At 41.1% G+C, this 23407-nt stretch overlaps 1 protein-coding gene across 2 annotated transcripts in view; it reads right to left on the minus strand.

The window, feature by feature from the left end:
• Nucleotides 1–51: 51 nt before the first annotated feature.
• galk2 (galactokinase 2) overlaps nt 52–23407 on the minus strand; it is a 27766-nt gene continuing 4410 nt past the window's right edge. For both annotated transcript variants that reach the window (XM_065022260.1, XM_065022261.1), the window contains 3 exons: nt 22243–22453; nt 1713–1920; nt 52–1077 (listed from right to left, as the gene is read on the minus strand). In XM_065022260.1, the coding sequence (XP_064878332.1) occupies nt 870–1077; nt 1713–1920; nt 22243–22453 (627 nt within the window). In that variant the 3' untranslated portion in view covers nt 52–869. The remainder of the gene's footprint in view (nt 1078–1712; nt 1921–22242; nt 22454–23407) is intronic.

A 23407-nucleotide genomic window follows, 5' to 3' on the forward strand; every position in this document is an offset into this window, starting at 1 on the left:
TCGTTGTCTGTTTCTGTGGAGATCATGCAAACGGAACAGACAGAGACAACGTAAACAAAAGCCCTTTTACTTCTTAATTCCTTCAAAACATACAACACAAACACACACAGCAATGGAAGGAATGTAGTACTGCACTGTGTGGAAAATTATTGTACTTTATATAGACAGCACTGTCCCATTTTAACTGAAATCATTACACTCACAGAATAAAGAAAAGTCCCCTTTCTTGTAAAAAAGTTGATCTTGAAATCATTAGTTTTAACTTGAGTTCCAAATGATAAAATGTCATAATTTTCCCCCTCTATAAAATAGTGCCAGTCTTTTTGTGCTATCATGCTAACTTCTTGTCATGTTTGGCTTGAAAATTAAGCAATGAAGTTGGCAAGAGGACAAACAGACCTAGAATCAGGCTATAGAAGGAGAAAACAGATCTGGGACCAGGCTATAGACGGAGCCAACAGATCTGGGACCAGGCTATAGACGGAGAAAACAGATCTGGGACCAGGCTATAGACGGAGCCAACAGATCTGGGACCAGGCTATAGAAGGAGAAAACAGATCTGGGACCAGGCTATAGACGGAGAAAACAGATCTGGGACTAGGCTATAGACGGAACCAACAGATCTGGGACTAGGCTATAGACGGAGCCAACAGATCTGGGACCAGGCTACAGAAGAAGACAACAAATCTGGGAGCAGACTAGCTTTGATTATCATTGCTCTTGAAATTCCAGAATCAGCAACGGTGTCATTTTGGCATGAGAATTAGTCATAGAGTCACGACTAAAATAATAGTATAAAAATACTGAAACGGTGAAACGGCAAGGAAGACATTTCACCTCAAAATTGTAAAGAGAAGCATTTTTTGACTTCAGTCTTCAAGGAAGATGGCCGCCCCTCCACCAGGCTTGGTGACAAACAGACTGTGTTTCTCTAGCTCGGCTCTGCGTGGGTCTGCCGTGTAGTACAACTCTCTGACGCTCTTTAGGAAAGACTCCACCTTGTCAGTGGGAACCATGGAGACAGCACAGCCCCCCCAGCCTGCTCCGGTCAGCCGGGATCCCACCGCACCAGACTGCCTGTAGCCAGAGGAAACATAATAAACACGGAGAAAGCACGCTTCTAGGAACCTATAAATCCTTCAATTACCATCTATCGATTAACAATGCAATCAAGCAAGGAAACTGCATCAAAAGTTGCACCGTCCATTTGTCAAAACACACCAGTTACAAGGTGAAATCTAGTATTTTAATGGACATTAAAAATCTCAAATGAGACTTAATCTCTCATGGACAGACAACGTAAATAAATATAGGCTATTTCACCGAATTACGGCAAGATTTTATTAACGAGTTAACGAGAGTAGAGTGAGAATAACCTGTAAATTGAAAGGTTTTAAACCCTTTTAATATATATATATATAAAAAACTATAGTTAGCGTATAGAATGGAGTGGTTCTGGACTTACAGATATATCTCTACCAGCTGGTCCAGTTCTGGACTTACAGACATATCTCTACCAGCTGGTCCAGTTCTGGACTTACAGACATATCTCTACCAGCTGGTCCAGTTCTGGACTTACAGACATATCTCTACCAGCTGGTCCAGTTCTGGACTTACAGACATATCTCTACCAGCTGGTCCAGTTCTGGACTTCTGGACCAGTTCTGGACTTACAGACATATCTCTACCAGCTGGTCCAGTTCTGAACTTACAGACATATCTCTACCAGCTGGTCCAGTTCTGGACAGCTGCACTCGTACAGGTCTCTGCAGCTGGCGTGGCTCTGCTTCATCAGGTCTCCTAGACGCTGCACGCCGTTTGGTGCGGAGGGAGCTTCATCACACACGCTCTTGAACCGCAGGACCCGTGCCGCCTCGCCGTATACATGCCTGGCCCTCTGGTACAGCTTGAACTGGGCCACTGGGAGGAGAGGACAGGTATAGCAGGTCAAACCGGTTATTTACCTTTAAGGATAAGATAACGGAGGAGACAGGTCTCAAGGAGGGGAAGCGGGAAAGGCAGATGTGGAGAATGAACCTTTTTTGGAAATAACATATCCGAGCCTGGACACACAGTTTGGTTTGTATCAAAGAGGTGGAGGAGGACCTCCTCCCTGCTAGCCTACCAGTTATAATACAGTAGTGACCTGCTAGCCTACCAGTTATAATGTACTAGTTATACAGTAGTGACCTGCTAGCCTACCAGTTATACAGTAGTGACCTGCTAGCCTACCAGTTATAATGTACTAGTTATACAGTAGTGATCTACTAGCCTACCAGTTATAATGTACTAGTTACCTGCTAGCCTACCAGTTATAATACACTAGTGACCTGCTAGCCTACCAGTTATAATACACTAGTGACCTGCTAGCCTACCAGTTATAATACAGTAGTGACCTGCTAGCCTACCAGTTATAATACAGTAGTGACCTGCTAGCCTACCAGTTATAATACAGTAGTGACCTGCTAGCCTACCAGTTATAATGTACTAGTTATACAGTAGTGACCTGCTAGCCTACCAGTTATAATGTACTAGTTACCTGCTAGCCTACCAGTTATAATACACTAGTGACCTGCTAGCCTACCAGTTATAATACACTAGTGACCTGCTAGCCTACCAGTTATAATGTACTAGTTACACAGTAGTGACCTGCTAGCCTACCAGTTATAATGTACTAGTTATACAGTAGTGATCTACTAGCCTACCAGTTATAATGTACTAGTTATACAGTAGTGACCTGCTAGCCTACCAGTTATAATGTACCAGTTATAGTAGTGATGTACCCAGTTATACAGTAGTGACCTGCTAGCCTACCAGTTATAATGTACTAGTTACACAGTAGTGACCTGCTAGCCTACCAGTTATAATGTACTAGTTATACAGTAGTGACCTGCTAGCCTACCAGTTATAATGTACTAGTTATACAGTAGTGACCTGCTAGCCTACCAGTTATAATGTACTAGTTATAGTGATGTACTAGTTATACAGTAGTGACCTGCTAGCCTACCAGTTATAATGTACTAGTTATACAGTAGTGACCTGCTAGCCTACCAGTTATAATGTACTAGTTATACAGTAGTGACCTGCTAGCCTACCAGTTATAATGTACTAGTTATACAGTAGTGACCTGCTAGCCTACCAGTTATAATGTACTAGTTATACAGTAGTGACCTGCTAGCCTACCAGTTATAATGTACTAGTTATACAGTAGTGACCTGCTAGCCTACCAGTTATAATGTACTAGTTATACAGTAGTGACCTGCTAGCCTACCAGTTATAATGTACTAGTTATACAGTAGTGACCTGCTAGCCTACCAGTTATAATGTACTAGTTTATACAGTACCAGTGACCTGTGAGCCTACCAGTTATAATGTACTAGTTATACAGTAGTGACCTGCTAGCCTACCAGTTATAATGTACTAGTTATACAGTAGTGACCTGCTAGCCTACCAGTTATAATGTACTAGTTATACAGTAGTGACCTGCTAGCCTACCAGTTATAATGTACTAGTTATACAGTTATACCTGCTAGCCTACCAGTTATAGTTATACAGTAGTGACCTGCTAGCCTACCAGTTATAATGTACTAGTTATACAGTAGTGACCTGCTAGCCTACCAGTTATACTAATGTACTAGTTATAATTACAGTAGTTAGCCTACAGTAGTGACCTGCTAGCCTACCAGTTATAATGTACTAGTTATACAGTAGTGACCTGCTAGCCTACCAGTTATAATGTACTAGTTATACAGTAGTGACCTGCTAGCCTACCAGTTATACTAGTTACACAGTAGTGACCTGCTAGCCTACCAGTTATAATGTACTAGTTATACAGTAGTGACCTGCTAGCCTACCAGTTATAATGTACTAGTTATACAGTAGTGACCTGCTAGCCTACCCACTAGTTATAATGTACTAGTTATAATACAGTTAGTGACCTGCTAGCCTACCAGTTATAAATAGTTATACAGTAGTGACCTGCTAGCCTACCAGTTATAATGTACTAGTTACACAGTAGTGACCTGCTAGCCTACCAGTTATAATGTACTAGTTATACAGTAGTGACCTGCTAGCCTACCAGTTATAATGTACTAGTTATACAGTAGTGACCTGCTAGCCTACCAGTTATAATGTACTAGTTATACAGTAGTGACCTGCTAGCCTACCAGTTATAATGTACTAGTTATACAGTAGTTATACAGTAGTGACCTGCTAGCCTACCAGTTATAATGTACTAGTTATACAGTAGTGACCTGCTAGCCTACCAGTTATAATGTACTAGTTATACAGTAGTGACCTGCTAGCCTACCAGTTATAATGTACTAGTTATACAGTAGTGACCTGCTAGCCTACCAGTTATAATGTACTAGTTATACAGTAGTGACCTGCTAGCCTACCAGTTATAATGTACTAGTTATACAGTAGTGACCTGCTAGCCTACCAGTTATAATGTACCAGTTATACAGTAGTGACCTGCTAGCCTACCAGTTATAATGTACTAGTTATACAGTAGTGACCTGCTAGCCTACCAGTTATAATGTACTAGTTATACAGTAGTGACCTGCTAGCCTACCAGTTATAATGTACTAGTTATACAGTAGTGACCTGCTAGCCTACCAGTTATAATGTACTAGTTTATACAGTAGTGACCTGCTAGCCTACCAGTTATAATGTACTAGTTATACAGTAGTGACCTGCTAGCCTACCAGTTATAATGTACTAGTTATACAGTAGTGACCTGCTAGCCTACCAGTTATAATGTACTAGTTATACAGTAGTGACCTGCTAGCCTACCAGTTATAATGTACTAGTTATACAGTAGTGACCTGCTAGCCTACCAGTTATAATGTACTAGTTATACAGTAGTGAGTTATACAGTAGTGCTAGCCTACCAGTTATAATGTACTAGTTATACAGTAGTGACCTGCTAGCCTACCAGTTATAATGTACTAGTTATACAGTAGTGACCTGCTAGCCTACCAGTTATAATGTACTAGTTATACAGTAGTGACCTGCTAGCCTACCAGTTATAATGTACTAGTTATACAGTAGTGACCTGCTAGCCTACCAGTTATAATGTACTAGTTAGTACAGTAGTTATAATGTACACAGTAGTGACCTGCTAGCCTACCAGTTATAATGTACTAGTTATACAGTAGTGACCTGCTAGCCTACCAGTTATAATGTACTAGTTATACAGTAGTGACCTGCTAGCCTACCAGTTATAATGTACTAGTTATACAGTAGTGACCTGCTAGCCTACCAGTTATAATGTACTAGTTATACAGTAGTGACCTGCTAGCCTACCAGTTATAATGTACTAGTTATACAGTAGTGACCTGCTAGCCTACCAGTTATAATGTACTAGTTATACAGTAGTGACCTGCTAGCCTACCAGTTATAATGTACTAGTTATACAGTAGTGACCTGCTAGCCTACCAGTTATAATGTACTAGTTATACAGTAGTGACCTGCTAGCCTACCAGTTATAATGTACTAGTTATACAGTAGTGACCTGCTAGCCTACCAGTTATAATGTACAGTTTAGTGACCTGCTAGCCTACCAGTTTATACAGTAGTGACCTGCTAGCCTACCAGTTATAATGTACTAGTTATACAGTAGTGACCTGCTAGCCTACCAGTTATAATAGTTATACAGTAGTGACCTGCTAGCCTACCAGTTATAATGTACTAGTTACCTGCAGTTATAATACTAGTGACCCTACCAGTTATAATGTACTAGTTATACAGTAGTGACCTGCTAGCCTACCAGTTATAATGTACTAGTTATACAGTAGTGACCTGCTAGCCTACCAGTTATAATGTACTAGTTATACAGTAGTGACCTGCTAGCCTACCAGTTATAATGTACTAGTTATACAGTAGTGACCTGCTAGCCTACCAGTTATAATGTACTAGTTATACAGTAGTGACCTGCTAGCCTACCAGTTATAATGTACTAGTTATACAGTAGTGACCTGCTAGCCTACCAGTTATAATGTACTAGTTATACAGTAGTGACCTGCTAGCCTACCAGTTATAATGTACTAGTTATACAGTAGTGACCTGCTAGCCTACCAGTTATAATGTACTAGTTATACAGTAGTGACCTGCTAGCCTACCAGTTATAATGTACTAGTTATACAGTAGTGACCTGCTAGCCTACCAGTTATAATGTACTAGTTATACAGTAGTGACCTGCTAGCCTACCAGTTATAATGTACTAGTTATACAGTAGTGACCTGCTAGCCTACCAGTTATAATTACTAGTTATACAGTAGTGACCTGCTAGCCTACCAGTTATAATGTACTAGTTATAGTGACCTGCTAGCCTACCAGTATAATAATACAGTAGTGACCTGCTAGCCTACCTACCAGTTATAGTTATAATGTACTAGTTATACAGTAGTGACCTGCTAGCCTACCAGTTATAATACACTAGTGACCTGCTAGCCTACCAGTTATAATGTACTAGTTATACAGTAGTGACCTGCTAGCCTACCAGTTATAATACACTAGTGACCTGCTAGCCTACCAGTTATAATGTACTAGTTACACAGTAGTGACCTGCTAGCCTACCAGTTATAATGTACTAGTTATACAGTAGTGACCTGCTAGCCTACCAGTTATAATGTACTAGTTATACAGTAGTGACCTGCTAGCCTACCAGTTATAATGTACTAGTTATACAGTAGTGACCTGCTAGCCTACCCAGTTATAATGTACAGTTATAGTTATACAGTAGTGACCTGCTAGCCTACCAGTTATAATGTACTAGTTATACAGTAGTGACCTGCTAGCCTACCAGTTATAATGTACTTATAGTGACCTGTAGCCTACCAGTTATAATGTACTAGTTATACAGTAGTGACCTGCTAGCCTACCAGTTATAATGTACTAGTTATACAGTAGTGACCTGCTAGCCTACCAGTTATAATGTACTAGTTATACAGTAGTGACCTGCTAGCCTACCAGTTATAATGTACTAGTTATACAGTAGTGACCTGCTAGCCTACCAGTTATAATGTACTAGTTATACAGTAGTGACCTGCTAGCCTACCAGTTATAATGTACTAGTTATGACCTGCTAGCCTACCAGTAGTGACCTGCTAGCCTACCAGTTATAATGTACCAGTTATACATGTGACCTGCTAGCCTACCAGTTATAATACAGTTATACAGTAGTGACCTGCTAGCCTACCAGTTATAATGTACTAGTTATACAGTAGTGACCTGCTAGCCTACCAGTTATAATGTACTAGTTATACAGTAGTGACCTGCTAGCCTACCAGTTATAATGTACTAGTTATACAGTAGTGACCTGCTAGCCTACCAGTTATAATGTACTAGTTACACAGTAGTGACCTGCTAGCCTACCAGTTATAATGTACTAGTTATACAGTAGTGACCTGCTAGCCTACCAGTTATAATGTACTAGTTATACAGTAGTGACCTGCTAGCCTACCAGTTATAATACTACTAGCCTACCAGTTATAATGTACTAGTTATACAGTAGTGACCTACCAGCTAGCCTACCAGTTATAATGTACTAGTTATACAGTAGTGACCTGCTAGCCTACCAGTTATAATGTACTAGTTACACAGTAGTGACCTGCTAGCCTACCAGTTATAATGTACTAGTTATACAGTAGTGACCTGCTAGCCTACCAGTTATAATGTACTAGTTATACAGTAGTGACCTGCTAGCCTACCAGTTATAATGTACTAGTTATACAGTAGTGACCTGCTAGTAGTTATAATGACTAGTTATACAGTAGTGACCTGCTAGCCTACCAGTTATAATGTACCAGTTTATAACCTGTACTACCAGTTATAATGTACTAGTTATACAGTAGTGACCTGCTAGCCTACCAGTTATAATGTACTAGTTATACAGTAGTGACCTGCTAGCCTACCAGTTATAATGTACTAGTTATACAGTAGTGACCTGCTAGTCTACCAGTTATACAGTAGTGACCTGCTAGCCTACCAGTTATAATGTACTAGTTATACACTAGTGACCTGCTAGCCTACCAGTTATAATGTACTAGTTATACAGTAGTGACCTGCTAGCCTACCAGTTATAATGTACTAGTTATACAGTAGTGACCTGCTAGCCTACCAGTTATAATGTACCAGTTATACAGTAGTGACCTGCTAGCCTACCAGTTATAAACTAGTTAACTAGTTACACAGTTATAATGTACTAGTTATAGTGACCTGCTAGCCTACCAGTTATAATGTACTAGTTATACAGTAGTGACCTGCTAGCCTACCAGTTATAATAGTACTACCAGTTATAATGTACAGTAGTGACCTGCTAGCCTACCAGTTATAATGTACTAGTTATACAGTAGTGACCTGCTAGCCTACCAGTTATAATGTACTAGTTATACAGTAGTGACCTGCTAGCCTACCAGTTATAATGTACTAGTTACACAGTAGTGACCTGCTAGCCTACCAGTTATAATGTACTAGTTATACAGTAGTGACCTGCTAGCCTACCAGTTATAATGTACTAGTTATACAGTAGTGACCTGCTAGCCTACCAGTTATAATGTACTAGTTACCTGCTAGCCTACCAGTTATAATGTACTAGTTACACAGTAGTGACCTGCTAGCCTACCAGTTATAATGTACTAGTTATACAGTAGTGACCTGCTAGCCTACCAGTTATAATGTACTAGTTATACAGTAGTGACCTGCTAGCCTACCAGTTATAATGTAGTAGTTACACAGTAGTGACCTGCTAGCCTACCAGTTATAATGTACTAGTTATACAGTAGTGACCTGCTAGCCTACCAGTTATAATGTACTAGTTATACAGTAGTGACCTGCTAGCCTACCAGTTATAATGTACTAGTTATACAGTAGTGACCTGCTAGTCTACCAGTTATACAGTAGTGACCTGCTAGCCTACCAGTTATAATGTACTAGTTATACAGTAGTGACCTGCTAGCCTACCAGTTATAATGTACTAGTTACAGTAGTGTTATACAGTTATACAGTAGTGACCTGCTAGCCTACCAGTTATAATGTACCAGTTATACAGTAGTGACCTGCTAGCCTACCAGTTATAATGTACTAGTTATACAGTAGTGACCTGCTAGCCTACCAGTTATAATGTACTAGTTATACAGTAGTGACCTGCTAGCCTACCAGTTATAATGTACTAGTGACCTGCTAGCCTACCAGTTATAATGTACTAGTTATACAGTAGTGACCTGCTAGCCTACCAGTTATAATGTACTAGTTATACAGTAGTGACCTGCTAGCCTACCAGTTATAATGTACTAGTTATACAGTAGTGACCTGCTAGCCTACCAGTTATAATACACTAGTGACCTGCTAGCCTACCAGTTATAATGTACTAGTTATACAGTAGTGACCTGCTAGCCTACCAGTTATAATGTACTAGTTATACAGTAGTGACCTGCTAGCCTACCAGTTATAATGTACTAGTTATACAGTAGTGACCTGCTAGCCTACCAGTTATAATGTACTAGTTATACAGTAGTGACCTGCTAGCCTACCAGTTATAATGTACTAGTTATACAGTAGTGACCTGCTAGCCTACCAGTTATAATGTACTAGTTATACAGTAGTGACCTGCTAGCCTACCAGTTATAATGTACTAGTTATACAGTAGTGACCTGCTAGCCTACCAGTTATAATGTACTAGTTATACAGTAGTGACCTGCTAGCCTACCAGTTATAATGTACTAGTTATACAGTAGTGACCTGCTAGCCTACCAGTTATAATGTACTAGTTATACAGTAGTGACCTGCTAGCCTACCAGTTATAATGTACTAGTTATACAGTAGTGACCTGCTAGCCTACCAGTTATAATGTACTAGTTACACAGTAGTGACCTGCTAGCCTACCAGTTATAATGTACTAGTTATATACAGTAGTGACCTGCTAGCCTACCAGTTATAATGTACTAGTTATACAGTAGTGACCTGCTAGCCTACCAGTTATAGTGATGTACTAGTATATACAGTAGTGACCTGCTAGCCTACCAGTTATAATGTACTAGTTATACAGTAGTGACCTGCTAGCCTACCAGTTATAATGTACTAGTTATACAGTAGTGACCTGCTAGCCTACCAGTTATAATGTACTAGTTACACAGTAGTGACCTGCTAGCCTACCAGTTATAATGTACTAGTTATACAGTAGTGACCTGCTAGCCTACCAGTTATAATGTACTAGTTATACAGTAGTGACCTGCTAGCCTACCAGTTATAATGTACTAGTTATACAGTAGTGACCTGCTAGCCTACCAGTTATAATGTACTAGTTATACAGTAGTGACCTGCTAGCCTACCAGTTATAATGTACTAGTTACACAGTAGTGACCTGCTAGCCTACCAGTTATAATGTACTAGTTATACAGTAGTGACCTGCTAGCCTACCAGTTATAATACACTAGTGACCTGCTAGCCTACCAGTTATAATGTACTAGTTATACAGTAGTGACCTGCTAGCCTACCAGTTATAATGTACTAGTTATACAGTAGTGACCTGCTAGCCTACCAGTTATAATGTACTAGTTATACAGTAGTGACCTGCTAGCCTACCAGTTATAATGTACCAGTTATACAGTCGTGACCTGCTAGCCTACCAGTTATAAACGACTAGTTACACAGTAGTGACCTGCTAGCCTACCAGTTATAATGTACTAGTTATACAGTAGTGACCTGCTAGCCTACCAGTTATAATGTACTAGTTACACAGTAGTGACCTGCTAGCCTACCAGTTATAATGTACTAGTTATACAGTAGTGACCTGCTAGCCTACCAGTTATAATGTACTAGTTACACAGTAGTGACCTGCTAGCCTACCAGTTATAATGTACTAGTTATACAGTTATAAGTGACAGTAGTGACCTGCTAGCCTACCAGTTATAATGTATAGTTATACAGTAGTGACCTGCTAGCCTACCAGTTATAATGTACTAGTTATACAGTAGTGACCTGCTAGCCTACCAGTTATTACTAGTAGTGACCTGCTAGCCTACCAGTTATAATACTAGTTATACAGTAGTGACCTGCTAGCCTACCAGTTATAATGTACTAGTTATACAGTAGTGACCTGCTAGCCTACCAGTTATAATGTACTAGTTATACAGTAGTGACCTGCTAGCCTACCAGTTATAATGTATAGTTATACAGTAGTGACCTGCTAGCCTACCAGTATATAGTTACACAGTAGTGACCTGCTAGCCTACCAGTTATAATGTACTAGTTACACAGTAGTGACCTGCTAGCCTACCAGTTATAATGTACTAGTTATACAGTAGTGATCTACTAGCCTACCAGTTATAATGTACTAGTTATACAGTAGTGACCTGCTAGCCTACCAGTTATAATGTACCAGTTATACAGTAGTGACCTGCTAGCCTACCAGTTATAATGTACTAGTTATACAGTAGTGACCTGCTAGCCTACCAGTTATAATGTACTAGTTATACAGTAGTGACCTGCTAGCCTACCAGTTATAATGTACTAGTTATACAGTAGTGACCTGCTAGCCTACCAGTTATAATGTACTAGTTATACAGTAGTGACCTGCTAGCCTACCAGTTATAATGTACTAGTTATACAGTAGTGACCTGCTAGCCTACCAGTTATAATGTACTAGTTACACAGTAGTGACCTGCTAGCCTACCAGTTATAATGTACTAGTTATACAGTAGTGACCTGCTAGCCTACCAGTTATAATGTACTAGTTATACAGTAGTGACCTGCTAGCCTACCAGTTATAATGTACTAGTTATACAGTAGTGACCTGCTAGCCTACCAGTTATAATGTACAGTTATAGTTATACAGTAGTGACCTGCTAGCCTACCAGTTATAATGTACTAGTTATACAGTAGTGACCTGCTAGCCTACCAGTTATAATGTACTAGTTATACAGTAGTGACCTGCTAGCCTACCAGTTATAATGTACAGTTATAGTGACCTGCTAGCCTACCAGTTATAATGTACTAGTTATACAGTAGTGACCTGCTAGCCTACCAGTTATAATGTACTAGTTATACAGTAGTGACCTGCTAGCCTACCAGTTATAATGTACTAGTTATACAGTAGTGACCTGCTAGCCTACCAGTTATAATGTACTAGTTATACAGTAGTGACCTGCTAGCCTACCAGTTATAATGTACTAGTTATACAGTAGTGACCTGCTAGCCTACCAGTTATAATGTACTAGTTATACAGTAGTGACCTGCTAGCCTACCAGTTATAATGTACTAGTTATACAGTAGTGACCTGCTAGCCTACCAGTTATAATGTACTAGTTATACAGTAGTGACCTGCTAGCCTACCAGTTATAATGTACTAGTTATACAGTAGTGACCTGCTAGCCTACCAGTTATAATGTACTAGTTATACAGTAGTGACCTGCTAGCCTACCAGTTATAATGTACTAGTTATACAGTAGTGACCTGCTAGCCTACCAGTTATAATACACTAGTGACCTGCTAGCCTACCAGTTATAATGTACTAGTTATACAGTAGTGACCTGCTAGCCTACCAGTTATAATGTACTAGTTATACAGTAGTGACCTGCTAGCCTACCAGTTATAATGTACTAGTTATACAGTAGTGACCTGCTAGCCTACCAGTTATAATGTACTAGTTATACAGTAGTTATAGCCTACCAGTACAGTAGTGACCTGCTAGCCTACCAGTTATAATGTACTAGTTACAGTAGTGACCTGCTAGCCTACCAGTTATAATGTACTAGTTATACAGTAGTGACCTGCTAGCCTACCAGTTATAATGTACTAGTTACACAGTAGTGACCTACTAGCCTACCAGTTATAATACACTAGTGAGCTGCTAGCCTACCAGTTATAATGTACTAGTTATACAGTAGTGACCTGCTAGCCTACCAGTTATAATGTACTAGTTACACAGTAGTGACCTGCTAGCCTACCAGTTATAATGTACTAGTTATACAGTAGTGACCTGCTAGCCTACCAGTTATAATGTACTAGTTATACAGTAGTGACCTGCTAGCCTACCAGTTATAATGTACTAGTTACCTGCTAGCCTACCAGTTATAATGTACTAGTTACACAGTAGTGACCTACTAGCCTACCAGTTATAATACACTAGTGACCTGCTAGCCTACCAGTTATAATGTACTAGTTATACAGTAGTGACCTGCTAGCCTACCAGTTATAATGTACTAGTTATACAGTAGTGACCTGCTAGCCTACCAGTTATAATGTACTAGTTATACAGTAGTGACCTGCTAGCCTACCAGTTATAATGTACTAGTTATACAGTAGTGACCTGCTAGCCTACCAGTTATAATGTACTAGTTATACAGTAGTGACCTGCTAGTCTACCAGTTATACAGTAGTGACCTGCTAGCCTACCAGTTATAATGTACTAGTTATACAGTAGTGACCTGCTAGCCTACCAGTTATAATGTACTAGTTATACAGTAGTGACCTGCTAGCCTACCAGTTATAATGTACTAGTTATACAGTAGTGACCTGCTAGCCTACCAGTTATAATGTACTAGTTATACAGTAGTGACCTGCTAGCCTACCAGTTATAATGTACTAGTTATACACTAGTGACCTGCTAGCCTACCAGTTATAATGTACTAGTTATACAGTAGTGACCTGCTAGCCTACCAGTTATAATGTACCAGTTATACAGTAGTGACCTGCTAGCCTACCAGTTATAATGTACTAGTTATACAGTAGTGACCTGCTAGCCTACCAGTTATAATGTACTAGTTATACAGTAGTGACCTGCTAGCCTACCAGTTATAATGTACTAGTTATACAGTAGTGACCTGCTAGCCTACCAGTTATAATGTACTAGTTATACAGTAGTGACCTGCTAGCCTACCAGTTATAATGTACTAGTTATACAGTAGTGACCTGCTAGCCTACCAGTTATAATGTACTAGTTATACAGTAGTGACCTGCTAGCCTACCAGTTATAATGTACTAGTTATACAGTAGTGACCTGCTAGCCTACCAGTTATAATGTACCAGCCTTATACAGTAGTAGTGACCTGCTAGCCTACCAGTTATAATGTACTAGTTATACAGTAGTGACCTGCTAGCCTACCAGTTATAATGTACTAGTTATACAGTAGTGACCTGCTAGCCTACCAGTTATAATGTACTAGTTATACAGTAGTGACCTGCTAGCCTACCAGTTATAATGTACTAGTTATACAGTAGTGACCTGCTAGCCTACCAGTTATAATGTACTAGTTATACAGTAGTGACCTGCTAGCCTACCAGTTATAATACTAGTTACCAGTTAGTGACCTGCTAGCCTACCAGTTATAATGTACTAGTTATACAGTAGTGACCTGCTAGCCTACCAGTTATAATGTACTAGTTATACAGTAGTGACCTGCTAGCCTACCAGTTATAATGTACTAGTTATACAGTAGTGACCTGCTAGCCTACCAGTTATAATGTACTAGTTATACAGTAGTGACCTGCTAGCCTACCAGTTATAATGTACTAGTTATACAGTAGTGACCTGCTAGCCTACCAGTTATAATGTACTAGTTATACAGTAGTGACCTGCTAGCCTACCAGTTATAATGTACTAGTTATACAGTAGTGACCTGCTAGCCTACCAGTTATAATGTACTAGTTATACAGTAGTGACCTGCTAGCCTACCAGTTATAATGTACTAGTTATACAGTAGTGACCTGCTAGCCTACCAGTTATAATGTACTAGTTATACAGTAGTGACCTGCTAGCCTACCAGTTATAATGTACTAGTTATACAGTAGTGACCTGCAGCCTACCAGTTATAATGACCAGTAGTGACCTGCTAGCCTACCAGTTATAATGTACTAGTACAGTAGTGTTAGCCTACCAGTTATAATGTACTAGACAGTAGTGACCTGCTAGCCTACCAGTTATAATGTACTAGTTATACAGTAGTGACCTGCTAGCCTACCAGTTATAATGTACTAGTTATAATGTAGTGACCTGACCTAGCCTACCAGTTATAATGTACTAGTTACACAGTAGTGACCTGCTAGCCTACCAGTTATAATGTACTAGTTATACAGTAGTGACCTGCTAGCCTACCAGTTATAATGTATACAGTAGTGACCTGCTAGCCTACCAGTTATAATGTACTAGTTATACAGTAGTGACCTGCTAGCCTACCAGTTATAATGTACTAGTTATACAGTAGTGACCTGCTAGCCTACCAGTTATAATGTACTAGTTATACAGTAGTGACCTGCTAGCCTACCAGTTATAATGTACTAGTTACACCAGTGACCTGCTAGCCTACCAGTTATAATGTACTAGTTATACAGTAGTGACCTGCTAGCCTACCAGTTATAATGTACTAGTTATACAGTAGTGACCTGCTAGCCTACCAGTTATAATGTACTAGTTATACAGTAGTAACCTGCTAGCCTACCAGTTATAATGTACTAGTTATACAGTAGTGACCTAGCCTACAGTTATAATGTACTAGTTATACAGTAGTGACCTGCTAGCCTACCAGTTATAATGTACTAGTTATACAGTAGTGACCTGCTAGCCTACCAGTTATAATGTACTAGTTACACAGTAGTGACCTGCTAGCCTACCAGTTATAATGTAGTGACCTGCTAGCCTACCAGTTATAATGTACTAGTTATACACTAGTGACCTGCTAGCCTACCAGTTATAATGTACTAGTTACACAGTAGTGACCTGCTAGCCTACCAGTTATAGTACCAGTTATAATGTACTAGTTATACAGTAGTGACTACCAGTTATAATGTACTAGTACAGTAGTGACCTGCTAGCCTACCAGTTATAATGTACTAGTTATACAGTAGTGACCTGCTAGCCTACCAGTTATAATGTACTAGTTACACAGTAGTGACCTGCTAGCCTACCAGTTATAATGTACTAGTTATACAGTAGTGACCTGCTAGCCTACCAGTTATAATGTACTAGTTATACAGTAGTGACCTGCTAGCCTACCAGTTATAATGTACTAGTTACCTGCTAGCCTACCAGTTATAATGTACTAGTTACACAGTAGTGACCTACTAGCCTACCAGTTATAATACACTAGTGACCTGCTAGCCTACCAGTTATAATGTACTAGTTATACAGTAGTGACCTGCTAGCCTACCAGTTATAATGTAGTAGTTACACAGTAGTGACCTGCTAGCCTACCAGTTATAATGTACTAGTTATACAGTAGTGACCTGCTAGCCTACCAGTTATAATGTACTAGTTATACAGTAGTGACCTGCTAGCCTACCAGTTATAATGTACTAGTTATACAGTAGTGACCTGCTAGTCTACCAGTTATACAGTAGTGACCTGCTAGCCTACCAGTTATAATGTACTAGTTATACACTAGTGACCTGCTAGCCTACCAGTTATAATGTACTAGTTATACAGTAGTGACCTGCTAGCCTACCAGTTATAATGTACCAGTTATACAGTAGTGACCTGCTAGCCTACCAGTTATAATGTACTAGTTATACAGTAGTGACCTGCTAGCCTACCAGTTATAATGTACTAGTTATACAGTAGTGACCTGCTAGCCTACCAGTTATAATGTACTAGTTATACAGTAGTGACCTGCTAGCCTACCAGTTATAATGTACTAGTTATACAGTAGTGACCTGCTAGCCTACCAGTTATAATGTACTAGTTATACAGTAGTGACCTGCTAGCCTACCAGTTATAATGTACTAGTTATACAGTAGTGACCTGCTAGCCTACCAGTTATAATGTACTAGTTATACAGTAGTGACCTGCTAGCCTACCAGTTATAATGTACTAGTTATACAGTAGTGACCTGCTAGCCTACCAGTTATAATGTACTAGTTATACAGTAGTGACCTGCTAGCCTACCAGTTATAATGTACTAGTTATACAGTAGTGACCTGCTAGCCTACCAGTTATAATGTACTAGTTATACAGTAGTGACCTGCTAGCCTACCAGTTATAATGTACTAGTTATACAGTAGTGACCTGCTAGCCTACCAGTTATAATGTACTAGTTATACAGTAGTGACCTGCTAGCCTACCTAGTGCCTACCAGTTATAATGTACTAGTTATACAGTAGTGACCTGCTAGCCTACCAGTTATAATGTACTAGTTATACAGTAGTGACCTGCTAGCCTACCAGTTATAATGTACTAGTTATACAGTAGTGACCTGCTACCAGCCTACCAGTTATAATGTACTAGTTATACAGTAGTGACCTGCTAGCCTACCAGTTATAATGTACTAGTTATACAGTAGTGACCTGCTAGCCTACCAGTTATAATGTACTAGTTATACAGTAGTGACCTGCTAGCCTACCAGTTATAATGTACTAGTTACACAGTAGTGACCTGCTAGCCTACCAGTTATAATGTACTAGTTATACAGTAGTGACCTGCTAGCCTACCAGTTATAATGTACTAGTTATACAGTAGTGACCTGCTAGCCTACCAGTTATAATGTACTAGTTATACAGTAGTGACCTGCTAGCCTACCAGTTATAATGTACTAGTTATACAGTAGTGACCTGCTAGCCTACCAGTTATAATGTACTAGTTATACAGTAGTGACCTGCTAGCCTACCAGTTATAATGTACTAGTTATACAGTAGTGACCTGCTAGCCTACCAGTTATAATGTACTAGTTATACAGTAGTGACCTGCTAGCCTACCAGTTATAATGTACTAGTTATACAGTAGTGACCTGCTAGCCTACCAGTTATAATGTACTAGTTATACAGTAGTGACCTGCTAGCCTACCAGTTATAATGTACTAGTTATACAGTAGTGACCTGCTAGCCTACCAGTTATAGTTATACAGTAGTGACCTACTAGTTATACTAGTAGTGACCTGCTAGCCTACCAGTTATAATGTACTAGTTATACAGTAGTGACCTGCTAGCCTACCAGTTATAATGTACTAGTTACACAGTAGTGACCTGCTAGCCTACCAGTTATAATGTACTAGTTATACAGTAGTGACCTGCTAGCCTACCAGTTATAATGTACTAGTTATACAGTAGTGACCTGCTAGCCTACCAGTTATAATACAGTAGTGACCTGCTAGCCTACCAGTTATAATACAGTAGTGACCTGCTAGCCTACCAGTTATAATGTACTAGTTATACAGTAGTGACCTGCTAGCCTACCAGTTATAATGTACTAGTTATACAGTAGTGACCTGCTAGCCTACCAGTTATAATACACTAGTGACCTGCTAGCCTACCAGTTAGTTATACAGTAGTGACCTGCTAGCCTACCAGTTATAATGTACTAGTTATACAGTAGTGACCTGCTAGCCTACCAGTTATAATGTACTAGTTATACAGTAGTGACCTGCTAGCCTACCAGTTATAATGTACTAGTTATACAGTAGTGACCTGCTAGCCTACCAGTTATAATGTACCAGTTATACAGTAGTGACCTGCTAGCCTACCAGTTATAATGTACTAGTTATACAGTAGTGACCTGCTAGCCTACCAGTTATAATGTACTAGTTATACAGTAGTGACCTGCTAGCCTACCAGTTATAATGTACTAGTTATACAGTAGTGACCTGCTAGCCTACCAGTTATAATGTACTAGTTATACAGTAGTGACCTGCTAGCCTACCAGTTATAATGTACTAGTTATACAGTAGTGACCTGCTAGCCTACCAGTTATAATGTACTAGTTATACAGTAGTGACCTGCTAGCCTACCAGTTATAATGCCTACTAGTTATACAGTAGTGACCTGCTAGCCTACCAGTTATAATGTACTAGTTATACAGTAGTGACCTGCTAGCCTACCAGTTATAATGTACTAGTTATACAGTAGTGACCTGCTAGCCTACCAGTTATAATGTACTAGTTATACAGTAGTGACCTGCTAGCCTACCAGTTATAATGTACTAGTTACACAGTAGTGACCTGCTAGCCTACCAGTTATAATGTACTAGTTATACAGTAGTGACCTGCTAGCCTACCAGTTATAATACACTAGTGACCTGCTAGCCTACCAGTTATAATGTACTAGTTATACAGTAGTGACCTGCTAGCCTACCAGTTATAATGTACTAGTTATACAGTAGTGACCTGCTAGCCTACCAGTTATAATGTACTAGTTATACAGTAGTGACCTGCTAGCCTACCAGTTATAATGTACTAGTTATACAGTAGTGACCTGCTAGCCTACCAGTTATAATGTACTAGTTATACAGTAGTGACCTGCTAGCCTACCAGTTATAATGTACTAGTTATACAGTAGTGACCTGCTAGCCTACCAGTTATAATGTACTAGTTATACAGTAGTGACCTGCTAGCCTACCAGTTATAATGTACTAGTTATACAGTAGTGACCTGCTAGCCTACCAGTTATAATGTACTAGTTATACAGTAGTGACCTGCTAGCCTACCAGTTATAATGTACTAGTTATACAGTAGTGACCTGCTAGCCTACCAGTTATAATGTACTAGTTATACAGTAGTGACCTGCTAGCCTACCAGTTATAATGTACTAGTTATACAGTTAGTGACCTGCTAGCCTACCAGTTATAATGTACTAGTTATACAGTAGTGACCTGCTAGCCTACCAGTTATAATGTACTAGTTATACAGTAGTGACCTGCTAGCCTACCAGTTATAATGTACTAGTTACACAGTAGTGACCTGCTAGCCTACCAGTTATAATGTGACTAGTTATACAGTTATAAGTAGTGACCTGCTAGCCTACCAGTTATAATGTACTAGTTATACAGTAGTGACCTGCTAGCCTACCAGTTATAATGTACTAGTTATACAGTAGTGACCTGCTAGCCTACCAGTTATAATGTACTAGTTACACAGTAGTGACCTGCTAGCCTACCAGTTATAATGTACTAGTTATACAGTAGTGACCTGCTAGCCTACCAGTTATAATGTACTAGTTATACAGTAGTGACCTGCTAGCCTACCAGTTATAATGTACTAGTTATACAGTAGTGACCTGCTAGCCTACCAGTTATAATGTACTAGTGTGACGACCCTCCCACTCTGTCTGCCGTATTCTCTCTGTTATTTCCTTATTAGGATGCTGGTGGGCGGAGTTGGGAGGGTCGTCATAATGTACAGTTATACAGTAGGGAAACACCTGGGCCTAGTTATAAGTGTCTCCCAGGATAAATATGGGAACCACTTACCAGTTATTCATGGAGTTATACAGACTCTCTCCATGCAGACAAACCCTTTGTAGATTGTGTTGTGGTTCTTGGTGGCCGTTTGTTTGTTTGTTTGCTTTGGCACCTTTCATCACCCTGCATTATCACATTCATGCATGCAAAACACTCACTTACACTACTGATTACTGATTACACACACCATTGTATATTATACTTAGTTGCTTTAGGTAATAAATACATATTTTGCTACTCCTTATCTCCACGTTGTCTCCCTTTGTTACGGGCTTTGAGCCGGTTCGTGACACTAGTTATACAGTAGTGACCTGCTAGCCTACCAGTTATAATGTACTAGTTATACAGTAGTGATCAAGGGTTGGAACCGGTTCAAGGAAATGAACAGAAAACCAGAACATAATGACATTTTTCAAGGAATGAAATGGAACAGGGAACGAAAGTGATCTATACTATTCCCGGAACAGAACTGTTATTTTAAATGAATGGGAACTGCTTAACCGGTTATTTTATGTAGCAGACAATTCCTTCTGGTCCCACAAAAAAACTCAACAAAGCGCCTATGCAAAGCCCTCACTCTGTCACTCAGGAACTTATTCCAGTGTCTGCATGTCAGCTGAAAATCTTTACCTGTGTCTGTGCTTGTTTAGGCTACCTGCTCCTCCCCCTCTGAAAAACAGGCTACTGTAGACCCTCCCCCCTCTGAAGAACAGACTACTGTAGCCCCTCCCCCCTCTGAAGCACAGGCTACTGTAGCCCCCCCCCTCTGAAGAACAGGCTGCTGTGAAGCACAGGCCTGTAGCCCCCCCCTCTGAAGAACAGGCTGCTGTAGCCCCTCCCCTCTGAAGGACAGGCTACTGTAGCCCCTCCCCCTCTGAAGCACAGGCTACTGTAGCCCCTCCCCTCTGAAGCACAGGCTACTGTAGCCCCTCCCCTGAAGCACAGGCTCCTGTAGCCCCTCCCCTCTGAAGCACAGGCTCCTGTAGCCCCTCCCCTCTGAAGAACACGCTACTGTAGCCCCCTCCCCTGAAGCACAGGCTCCTGTAGCCCCTCCCCCTCTGAAGAACAGGCTCCTGTAGCCCCTCCCCCCTCAGCTGTCAGAGCAGCTTACCGATCACTGTACATGTACACAGCCAATCTGTAAATAGCCCACCCAACTACCTCATCCCCATATTATTACTTACCCTCTTGCACACTAGTATCTCTACTTGCACATCATCATCTGCACATCTATCACTCCAGTGTTAATTCTAAATTGTAATTATTTCGCCTCTAGGGCCTATTTATTGCCTTATTTATTGCCAACAACTAGCTTGCCGGCTCCGTCCGCACTGATTGGTGTAAACAACTAGCTTGCCGGCTCCGTCCTCACTGATTGATGTAAACAACTAGCTTGTCGGCTCCGTCCCCACTGATTGGTGTAAACAACTAGCTTGCCGGCTCCGTCCTCACTGATTGGTGTAAACAACTAGCTTGTCGGCTCCGTCCCCACTGATTGGTGTAAACAACTAGCTTGTCGGCTCCGTCCGCACTGATTGATGTAAACAACTAGCTTGCCGGCTCCGTCCCCACTGATTGGTGTAAACAACTAGCTTGCCGGCTCCGTCCGCACTGATTGGTGTAAACAACTAGCTTGCCAGCTCCGTCCGCACTGATTGGTGTAAACAACTAGCTTGCCGGCTCCGTCCGCACTGATTGGTGTAAACAACTAGCTTGTCGGCTCCGTCCTCACTGATTGGTGTAAACAACTAGCTTGCCGGCTCCGTCCTCACTGATTGGTGTAAACAACTAGCTTGTCGGCTCCGTCCTCACTGATTGGTGTAAACAACTAGCTTGTCGGCTCCGTCCTCACTGATTGGTGAAGTCATTTAATGAGCTAAATGTGTAAACAACTGTTGATTTCACAGGTTATAAAAAAGGAACAGAGAGGAACGATATGAACATCTACTTGTTTTTATGGTTCAAACCGGTTCAGAACTTTATATTGTTGGTCAGAACAGTAGAACGGAACAAAAGTAAATTGTGGTCCTGTTCAGAATGAAACAATTGTAAAATAACTGGTAGTAATACCAGTGTCTTACCGTCCTGTGTGTTGGGGCTAAGGAGGTCTGTACAGAGCTGTTCTGTGGTGATTCCCAGGGCCTTGCAGACCTCCTCTCTGCTGTAGGGCTCAGGGTGCAGCACCTCAGCCACCAGCCGCAGCATCTCCTCCAGAGAGGCCTCCAGCTCTGTCTGCACCTGGGACAGCTTCAGCAGCCGGCCCCACTCCAGCCCCCGAGCCTTCGCCAACATCTGAGGGAGACCATAGAGTTATTTAGAGCACACAGGAGACAGCTTCAGCAGCCGGCCTCACTCCAGGTCCCCCTCGCTCTGGCCAGAATCTGATTGAGTTAAGAACACAGTTCAATTCATTCTGGGGTGGCAGGTAGCCTAGTGGTTAGAGTGGAGGGGTGGCAGGTAGCCTAGTGGTTAGAGTGGAGGGGTGACAGGTAGCCTAGTGGTTAGAGTGGAGGGGTGGCAGGTAGCCTAGTGGTTAGAGTGGAGGGGTGGCAGGTAGCCTAGTGGTTAGAGTGGAGGGGTGGCAGGTAGCCTAGTGGTTAGAGTGGAGGGGTGGCAGGTAGCCCAGTGGTTAGAGTGGAGGGGCGGCAGGTAGCCTAGTGGTTAGAGTGGAGGGTGGCAGGTAGCCTAGTGGTTAGAGTGGAGGGGTGGCAGGTAGCCTAGTGGTTAGAGTGGAGGGGCGGCAGGTAGCCTAGTGGTTAGAGTGGAGGGGCGGCAGGTAGCCTAGTGGTTAGAGTGGAGGGGTGGCAGGTAGCCTAGTGGTTAGAGTGGAGGGGCGGCAGGTAGCCTAGTGGTTAGAGTGGAGGGGTGGCAGGTAGCCTAGTGGTTAGAAGTTGGAGGGGCGAAAGGTAGCCTGGTCAAATTAGAGTGACAAGGGGTGGCATTCTGCCCTGAACAGTGGTTACCCACTGTTGGAGGCCATCATTGAAGGTAGCCTAGTGGTTAAGTGGACTTGGGTGGCAGGTAGCCTAAAAGTGGTTAGAGTGGAGGGGCGGCAGGTTTTATCCCTTCTCATTTCAGTGGTTAGAATGTTTTGGACTAGACAAAACCGAAAGGTTGTTGTTGAATCAAATCTCCTGAATTTGACAAGGTCTATCAATTCTGCCCCTAACAAACAATAAGTTAATAATAATAATGTTCCTAGACCAGTTAACCCACTGTTCCTAGACCAGTTAACCCACTGTTCCT

The sequence above is a fragment of the Oncorhynchus nerka genome, linkage group LG9a (genome assembly GCF_034236695.1).
Source record: "Oncorhynchus nerka isolate Pitt River linkage group LG9a, Oner_Uvic_2.0, whole genome shotgun sequence".
Lineage (NCBI taxonomy): Eukaryota > Metazoa > Chordata > Actinopteri > Salmoniformes > Salmonidae > Oncorhynchus > Oncorhynchus nerka.